Below are 10,000 nucleotides of genomic sequence, written 5' to 3' on the forward strand. Positions count from 1 at the left end.
AGAGAAGAGGCACGGCTGACGGATAATTGATAATAAACGTTGAATATTGCTTTTTATTAATCATGTTATTATATGGCTGCTATTATGCAGGGTACTTCATTGTGTATGTGTGTGCGTGTGTGCGTTTGTGGGTATGTGTGTGCGTGTGTGCGTTTGTGGGTATGTGTGTGCGTTTGTGGGTATGTGTGTGCGTGTGTGCGTGTTAGTGGGCATAAGGCGTTTCTAAATGTAGTTCAGTTCCGGGGTCGTTGAGGCTCGAGCGCGCGAACCGTATCGTTTGTGCCTCGAGGCTCGCTTCCAAGTCTCAGCCGCGCCTCTCTCTCAGGGCGTGATTGGCGAGCACCTCCAGCGGGAGTGCGAGCGCGCCGGCCAGATACCCTAGCAGGAGGACGAAGAAGGGCCCCTGGAAGTGCTCGAGGCTGAGGACGGTGGCGCCGTCGACCGGCTCCTCGCTCTCCTCCTCCCGGCTCTCGATTGCCGCCGCCTCGCCCTTCTTCAGGCGCGCCAGGACCTGCTCCTCGAACAGGATGAGCTGAGGAGAAAGGCTAGATTAAACTTCGGTCGCTGGCAATTCGGGAGCAAAAGGGCTTCACATTATATCCACTTTGACCTGGAAGTTTCGCAGCGCCTCACCCGGAGCCACTGCTGCACCAGCCCCGCCTGCACCACGCGGCTGATCAGCTCGTCAATCCTTCGCCAGGAAAGAGAACCAGGGATTACATGAGGCAGGATCCGGAACTACAAGTCCGTGCGGATGAAGAAACGTACACATTCCATCAGCCAAAGAGGAGGCCTAGGCATTATCAGCCAGAAAACCTTTAGTCGATGGCACATTTCTTTTCGTTATGAAAAGACCCTGTTCTGCTCTTAATATTAATGATTTCTGAAGAGTATATTCTGATGGTGTTTATGTGATCATTATTAATAAATAGACGCCAAAGAACTAACCACAGAAAGTAGCAAAGCCAGTAGGCAGACAGAAGACCTGTCCCCGTCGACCCCCTAACCTGCGTTTGTAGGGCGCGTACTGCTGCATGGGCCAGGCGATCCGCTCCTGCATGATCTCGAACCCCGGCAGGTGCACCAGGGGCCTTCCTGTAGCGTCCGTGTACTTGACGGCGATCGTGAGGCGAGTGGTGATGCTGTTGTCCCAGGTGGCGAGCGTGCCCTTCACCACGTCCTGCAGGATGCCGTCCAGGGAGTCCCGCCAGATGACGCCCTCCCTCAGCGCCACCATCACGGGGTCGGTCGCCTGCTCCAGGATGGCGCTCTGGACGCCCCCGAAGTATACCTGCGGAAGGAGATCCAACCGAGGCTAAGGAATCCCAGCGCCGACACACAGGTGCTGAGGGAGAGGCGTTCGGGGAGGGGGAAGAATGGGGGGCGTGTGGGTCTAGGGTGATGGGGTGGGGGGAGCAGGCTGCCAGGCTTTGAAAGGCTGGGAAAAGTGACCAGTGCTTATGAGTGCGTATTTATCCATATATTAGCTCTATAAGCATGTGTACTGTACATACAAACATATAATTTGCTTCTAATTGATGTGATTATTTCTTATGGCCGAAAAAGCACGGTTTTCTCCTGATGAAATGTGCAATGCTCGATCTATTTTTAATGGATCTCACCACCAGAAATAATGTCTATGATTATCACAATGTTTTTTTTTTTTTTTTTTTTTTATTTTTTTTTATAAACGAAACAAAAATATAGCTTTACCCAGGGTCTTTCTTCATATTCTACTTGTTTATGTATATGTAAATTCGTACGTTAGCAATGTAGCCTCTCTCATTGTCTGTCTCTTGATTTCTGACAGACGAATCCTTGGTAAAATCCCCCCTCTCTCCCCCTCGCCCAAAAAAGGACCCTATACCCGAGCCATTTCCCAAACCAGTATGCCCGCGGCTTTCACCACCGGCCATGCGCAGAACCGCCGCCCACGGGACTCACCTTTCCCCAGCCGATGTCCGAGGTGACCAGCTGGCGGAGGTTCTCGATGGGCGTCTGCATGCCCGGGGAGATGAGGAAGGAGGTGAGGGACGAGGAGTACATGATGCCCACCACCATCGTGAACGCCAGCCAGAAGGCCACGAAGACGCGCCCGGGAGCAGCCATGATGTCATTGACGTTCCCGCGCTGGTTGGGGAAGGGAGGAGAGGGATTTCATTAGATCGTATTGATATATATATACAAAAGTCAGCTCGTTCATTCAGTTATCTCAGAGTAGCGCGTCCGAAGAACGTTCACGGGCGCAGGTGGTGACAAGTCTCAAGGGATGCTTGAGTTCAGGGATTGTGCAGTGAGGCGAATCTTCTGTTCTGAAATTTACTGTGGAACCTTTGAATGTACAGTGGCTCGGGGATCTGTCTACGGCTCTGAATGAATCATGCATTAATAAAAATATAACAAAGGAACAGAAGATAGGCGGAAGTCTTCGTGCACAATTAGGTCGGTTATACGCGTGTCATACCCTAGTATGTATGGTATGGCACGTTCCCTGAGCGTCATTTGAAGGGGAACGTTACTGAATACTTTTGGTGAAAAATTTATGATCTGGTATTTTTTAGCCGATTTTATCTGAAGGTTGATGCCATTTTCCGTAAAATAAAGCAAAAGTACAATATATGGAACAATACTGTATATACATGTCTATCATAGTTCTACTCCGAAATACCGGGATAACGTGTAGATAAGCGCACAGGAGGAACAGAAATACATGCGGGGGAACTGTGAAAATCAGCGAAGCCATCGGGATTGCCTCGTCATGCCAGGTGCCCCCCCCCCTCGCTTTACAAGGCGCAACAAAAGTCCGTAGAAGGTATCAGTCGATTCTGCGGACAACCTGATTAATGACCGGTCTCTTATTGCAGTTTTATATACCAGCTATACCAATCCTATCCTCATTGTACATTGACATCCCACGTGTTGACAGGCCACCCTCGTGAGACGTGTCACATGTTAGCCGGCACGTTCTGTACATTGATTAGTTATACGGCCAGCATGTCATAATTACATAAGTGGCACCGACTATATTATGTAAACCATTATTGTCCCGGCTTCGACCAGGCACTCAACGTATGTATAGGCCTCTCTGCTGGGTTCTATGTCATTCTTCCTTCTGTCTAGTCTACATGTCTGTTTCCTTATTATCTTTGTTCTCCATACCACACTCTTGTCTTATAGTTTTATAAAATCCGTTGGCAGAATTCACCTAAAACATGAAACACTTTGGGAATGTTCCGAGATGTATACGCCTTGTTGTGATGCACACACATACACACACATATATATGTGTGTGCGTGTTTGTGTGCATACGCATACACACACATATTTATATGTATATCAAGCCCTACAAAAGTCCTCAATTTGACAATTTGACCCTTTCTCATATAGAAAATTTGAAATTCTTTTTTCCCAATATGATTTGGACTAAAATATTTTGGAAAGCCTCTGGATTTGGAAATTAAAACCAAACTTGAATATCCTTCCTCTGTCGATACTGAAAATTTAAAATGGTCTCCCCTGAATGTTTTACTCAAGTTTTCTCTTATGCCATTTTGTATAGGTTGGTGCGTCTTTGTCACGTAAACGCTCGCTCAGACGCATTGTTTCCTCCATGAGGCTCAGACGTCGACTGTGTGTGTGTGTGTTATTGAGTGCACACACACACACACACACACACACACACACACACACACACACACACACACACACACACACACACACACACACACACATATATATATATATATATATATATATATATATATATATATATATATATATATATATATATATATATATATATATATATATATACATATATATATATATATATATATATATATATATATATATATATATATGCACATAAACAAATGTGTATCTATCTATCTATCTATCTATATGTGTGTGTGTGTGTGTGTGTGTGTGTGTGTGTGTGTGTGTGTGCGTCTGTGTGTGTGCGTGCCCGAGCGCGTGCACCAGAACAACCATGCACCACGACAGATGAAGCGCCAGAACCCAACCCTCCGCCGACGGCATCCCCACAAAGCCGTGCCCGCAACCCCATCGCCCGAAGACACTGACCTGGAAGACGGGCTGCAGCGTGAAGAGGACCGTGTTGCCGATGTTGTGGAACCAGCGTACTCTGGCGCTCCCGGAGGCGACGCAGATCCTGGCGAGGGCGCTGAGGAAGGGCCCGGCCGCCGCCACCGCCACCGCGATGGCCGCCCACACCTCGCCCGAAAAAGGCCTGTCGAGGAGGAACATCGTCGGTTAAGGAAAGGAAAGTGAAGAGGGAAGGGGGAGACGGAGAAAGGGAGAGAGGAAGAGGGTAAGGAAAGGAAGTGGCGGAGGAGTGAAGAGGGAAGGGGAAGAGGGAGAAAGGGGGAGAGGAAGAGGGTAAGGAAAGGAAGTGGCGGAGGAGTGAAGAGGGAAGGGGGAGAGGGAGAAAGGGGGAGAAGAAGAGGGAAAGGAAAGGTAGTGGCGGAGGAGTGAAGAAGGAAGGGGAAAAGGGAGAAAGAGAGAGAGGAAGAGGGTAAGGAAAGGAAGTAGAGGGGCGAAAGGAGAAGGGAGGGAAGGAAAGAAAATAGAGAGGGAGCGAAAGGACAAGAGAAAGAAAAAGAAAGAGAAGGGGCAGGCGGAAGGGAAGAACGCCAAATATTCATGTCCCTACAGGCGAGGAAGTGAGCACAACACTTCCCCTCCCTCTCCCTCCTTCCCCTGGACTCCCTGACGAGGACGAGGCCCACGTCCCTCCGACCTCACCCTGGCCTCACCTGACGGGGCCGAGCCACTGCGGGAGCGGCTTCGCGAGCGGCGTGACGAGCTCGGAGGCGTCGTAGATGAAGGGGAGGCAGAAGTCGACGTACTCCTCCCGCTGCGCCGAGAAGGTGATGTCGCTGACGGCCCAGTCGGCTCGCTCCCTCACCACCATGCCTGCGGGAGGAGGAGGAGGAGGGGGCGCTGCAGCTTGGGTGGTGGTGGTCATTGAGTATTTATCCGTAGCTGACTGCGGTCTTGGTCGGAGTGAAAACGGAAGGAAAATCGTGTTTCTGACTAGATTTTTTTGTGCTGTGTGTTATGTTTTTTTTTTCTTTTCTTTTCTTTTTTATTCATATTCTTTTCTGAAAGCGTGACTTTCCTACCAAGCATTTGTGGTACCCAAATGCATTATTTCCTGCTTCTGCTACTCGCTACCCCATACTTACCCTACCTGCCCATCGCCACTCCTTCCCTGCCCCACCCCCCTGGCCTCTTACCCCCCCCCCCCATAGTCCTCCCTTGCCAACTCCCCGCCCCCCTCACCCCTTCCTATCCCATCCACTCCACGTCCTCCCTCACCCTTGCCCACTCCCTCTCCCCTCCCTCGCCTCCCCCGATCCCCCACCCTGCCCCTCCACACTCACCTATCATGCCCGTCCAGTTCCCATCAGCCTTGAGCCTCCCCCACTGGTTGTCCTCGGGGGCGACGTAGTGGTAGGTGAAGTTGGCTGCGCGCGCCAGGACGTCCAGGAGCAACACCTCGAGCCCGCGGTACCTGGTGGAAGGAGAAGGGATGGGGGTGGGGGGAAAGGTGGAAAGGGAGGGAGGGGTAGAAGGGAGAGAAAAAGGATTAAGGAAGAAAGGAGGGCAGAAGGAGGGGTTGAAGGGGAAGAAGAATGGTTAAGGGGGAGAAGAAGGATTAATGAAGAAAGGAGGGAAGAAGGAGGGGTTGAAGGGAGGTGGGAAGCGGAAAATGAAAAGGAAGGGGGGATGGGGGAGAGGGAAGGGAAAGAAAAGGGAGGAGGGGTGAAGGGAGAAGGGAAGGAGAAAGGGAGGGAAATGGGTAAAAGGAAAGAAAAGGGAGGATGGGTGAAGGGAAACAGTGAAGGGAAAGGGGGAAAGGAAAGAAAGTGGCGGAGTGAAGGGGGAAGGGGGAGAAGAAGAGGGAAAGAAAAGAAAGTGGAGGAGTGAATAGAGAAGAGAGGAGAAAAGGGGGAAATAAAAAAAAAAGAAAGAGGGAAAGAAGAAGAGAAATAGAAAGAGAAAGGGGGGCAAAGGAATTATGGTTAGGGCAATAAAAGGGGTTAAGTTAAAAGTCCGTTTGCCAGCTCTCAACATGCATTTTAGATCCGTTCAGCGGGCGGCAAATCACGCCTCAGTCGAAAAAAAAAGTATTTTCCGAAAAGGCATCAAATATGAAAGTTTTAATGATTACCAACCACGCAAAAGCAATGTTGCTAAGCGCACTAATAATTTTTTTTTTCTATCAAACATATATTTATCAATTAGCTATAATTATTTATATATTATTTATATTCAATATTATTTATATTTATTTATTATTTATATATAATAAGCTATTATAATAGAGAGTTCTTCATGGATTCTTAATAACGTACTTATAGATTACTTAATACTTAGAGTACTTAATAGATTACTTAATAGATTCCAAACTTTCAACGAACACAAGGCGACATCTAACCTCCCCGGGCCTGGCTTGCTGGGGTCAGAGGTCATGATAAAGGGCGAATAGGGAAGGGCGGCCACAGCGAAGTCGTAGCCGTGAAGGTCAGCCATCTTCTGCCGAGGGAACAGAGGCGCCCCTTCGCTGTCGGCAAAAGAAGGACTCCAAGAATTTTCCAAGATGTCCAGAGATTATGTTGTTTTTATATATATATATATATAATGTTTTGATTTGAATTTTTTTTTTAATCTGAAGAACTCGTTTACTGAGAAGAATCTTATTTGAATTTTATTTTTAAAGAAGTTCCTCGCTTTAATTGAAGAATTTATTTACTCGTATTATTTGGAGGGCTTTCTTTAATGTCTTAGAAGTACATGATCTTATTCAGCGCTATTCTCTCTCTCTCTCTCTCTCTCTCTCTCTCTCTCTCTCTCTCTCTCTCTCTGTCTGTCTCTCTCTCTCTCTCTCTCTCTCTCTCTCTCTCTCTCTCTCTCTCTCTCTCTCTCTCTCTCTCTCTCTCTCTCTCTCTCTCTCTCTCTCTCTCTCTCTATCTCTCTCTCCCTCTCTCTTTCTCTCTCTCTCTTTTATAATTTTGGTACTGTTGCTCGTGTGAGGATTTCAGACATTCGTAAAAATCACGAAATGAGTAGAAACAGACAACCAATAAAAATGCTGCAATGAGGAATTCTGCAAGAAGGTTGATTCCGTATTATAATATCAATAATTTTTTAAGCCCTTCTTTCTTCTGTATGACGTCATTATCTTCATTCCCTCTTGTTTTTTCTAGACTGATTAGCATAATTTTTAATCTCCATCTAGTTCAGACATCGAATACTAGCGAAGATTATTGATAAGAAAAAAGCCAAAATGCCATCCATTGAGACACCGCTTGCAATTCTTTTTTTTTTTTTTTTTTTTTAATCATATGTGAGCATAGCACCTAGAAATTAATAACAGCTGCTCCATTACCCAGAATATAGAATTGTGTAGTGTGATGGCTCTTCTACTGCCCCGAGTTCAAATTTCGCCCTTTTAATAGATGGTATTAAAGGCTATTCCAATTACAGGCATATTGAGCCAGAACCATTATCATTAATATCATGATTGATATTTTGGTTATTATTATGGTTATTATGAATTTTAGCAGTACTAGGAGTTGTATTTCCCTGTTGTTAATGTTATCATTATTATCGTTATTGTTATTATTATTATTATTATGTTCATATTTATTATTATTATCATATTCATTGTTATCATTATCATATTTATTACTATTATATTTATCATTACCATTATCATATCTATTATTATTATCGGTGTTGCTGTTATCGTTGTTATCCTTATCACTAATGCTATAATCATCATCATTATCATTATTAAAACCATGATCATCATCAGCATTACCCAAGCACCCTCTCACGACCCACAACCTACACCGTGAAACCCCCAAAGCCTCGAAAGCCTTCCACTCGGCGCCATCGGGCTTCCCTCTCGCCGTCGGGCTTCCCTTCCCTCTCGCCACACTCCACAGGAAGCCACTCACCGGAACCCTCGCGCCGGAGTCCACGAGTCCACCTTCCGCGCCGCCTGCCTCGCCCCGCCGTAGAAGAGCCGGGTGGTGTGGAGCTGCCAGTAGCCCTCCGCGTCCCTCGAGGCGACTACCAGCTGCACGCTGAACCTGGAGGGAGGGGGGGGGGGCGGTTCCACGGCTGGACTAAAGGTGCTATTACGCTAGCACTTTTTTCGTCAATTTTTAAAACAATTTTCAGATTTTTTTTCCCATTTTTTAGCGAATTGTCGATTTTCCAGTCAGAGGATAATGATCGTTTCCGTCTGAAAACCTTTCCGTCAACTTTTTCAGCCAAGCAAAGTCAAATCAAGAGCTATATTCGAAAATGTTTGTATTTATGTTAAATAAAATTGTCAAAATATTGACGGAAAAAGTGCTAGTGTGACAGCGCCTTAAAGGAACACTTTCTCCGTCAATTTTTTTTTACAATTTTACTTAACATAAGTAGAAACATTCTCGAATATAGCTCTTGATTTGACTATGCTTGGATGAAAAAGTTGAGGGAAGGGTTTTCAGATAGAAACGATCATTATCCTCTGAATGGAAAATCGACAATTCGCTGAAAATTGGACAAAATTTCTGAAAATTGTCAAAGAACTGACGGAAAAAGTGCTAGTGTGACAGCACCTTTAGGGCTATGTTGTTGAAATTGTGCGAGACCCAATTAATATTCATATATACAGACATACATACAAGTAGAAAAATGTGCATATCTGTCTGTCTAATAAATATCTATATATCTGTTTAATATCTATCTAATATCTATATATCTGTCTAATATCTATCTAATATCTATCTATCTGTCTAATATCTATCTAATATCTATATATCTGTCTAATATCTATCTAATATCTATATATCTGTCTAATATCTATCTAATATCTATATATCTGTCTAATATCTATCTAATATCTATATATCTGTCTAATATCTATCTAATATCTATATATCTGTCTAATATATATCTAATATCTATCTATCTACCTGATGAATATACACTTATCTATCTGTTGGGTTGTTATGCATGTTTAGACTGATAGATGTGTATTCATTTCAGTGTCTATGAAAGTCCGTATTATGAATATTTATTGGTTCCGGTCTCGCTGTTTTTAGAAACCGGTCGCTTGTCTCTGGTATGGGGGGTGGGGGTGGGGGGTCTGAGGACATTTGCTGGGGACCAACAATCATTTTTAAAGTGTACAGTAAAGTAATCATCACAGTAATGAGGATAATAGCAAAAGTCATATTTTCATCCAAAATATCATCTTTCTCATTATATTTTATTACTGTGATTATTATCAAAACTGACATGGCCATTATAATCACCGTTTTTCTTCTAATTTTGACTCTCTTTGTTACTTTTATTGTTATAAATCATCCTTAATATGGTCAAGGTAATATTAGCGGCATCATTAAGCTGAGGGTAGGTCTTGCCGAGGGTGTGAGACCCTGGGTCAGGTCGGGTCAGCTTTTATATCCTTGACCGTGGACTGCTATAAATATACACCTCGTATTATGATTGCAGGACTATGCAGTATGCTATATCGTTCATAATAATATAAAATTGATCTCTTCCAACTTGTTTTTCTAGGAATGATTATTTTTTTCTGGATTCATTCATAATTTCTATATTCATGCCTTAAAGAAACACAAAAAAATCTGTGTCTGAATGATACATCCTCAAATCTCTCTAATTATATTCAACAGGAAGCTTATTTTCTGTGTACTATACATTTTTTGGAAAGACTCTATACTACCTTTGATAATCTCCAATGTTTATACAAGACTCAAAACTCCTTTGCAATTAGAAAAACTTTTGCAATTAGAAAAACTTCTTTGCAATTAGAAAAACTCCTTTGCAATTAGAAAAACTCCTTTGCAATTAGAAAAACTCCTTTGCAATTAGAAAAACTCCTTTGCAATTAGAAAAACTCCTTTGCAATTAGAAAAACTTTTGCAATTAGAAAAACTTCTTTGCAATTAGA

At 44.2% G+C, this 10,000-nt stretch overlaps 1 protein-coding gene across 1 annotated transcript in view; it reads right to left on the minus strand.

Annotated features, from left to right (window-relative positions):
- Positions 1-165: 165 nt before the first annotated feature.
- Positions 166-10,000, minus strand: part of LOC138861144 (glutamate receptor ionotropic, delta-1-like) — a 12,124-nt gene continuing 2,289 nt past the window's right edge. Inside the window, exons 3-12 of the mRNA XM_070120007.1 lie at positions 7,989-8,123; positions 7,415-7,474; positions 6,464-6,634; positions 5,406-5,536; positions 4,776-4,935; positions 4,084-4,249; positions 1,945-2,130; positions 1,008-1,291; positions 634-691; positions 166-532 (exon numbers count right to left, since the gene is read on the minus strand). Of these exons, the coding sequence (XP_069976108.1) occupies positions 305-532; positions 634-691; positions 1,008-1,291; positions 1,945-2,130; positions 4,084-4,249; positions 4,776-4,935; positions 5,406-5,536; positions 6,464-6,634; positions 7,415-7,474; positions 7,989-8,123 (1,579 nt within the window). The 3' untranslated portion in view covers positions 166-304. The remainder of the gene's footprint in view (positions 533-633; positions 692-1,007; positions 1,292-1,944; positions 2,131-4,083; positions 4,250-4,775; positions 4,936-5,405; positions 5,537-6,463; positions 6,635-7,414; positions 7,475-7,988; positions 8,124-10,000) is intronic.

Source organism: Penaeus vannamei, unplaced genomic scaffold (assembly GCF_042767895.1).
Source record: "Penaeus vannamei isolate JL-2024 unplaced genomic scaffold, ASM4276789v1 unanchor1057, whole genome shotgun sequence".
Taxonomy (NCBI): domain Eukaryota; kingdom Metazoa; phylum Arthropoda; class Malacostraca; order Decapoda; family Penaeidae; genus Penaeus; species Penaeus vannamei.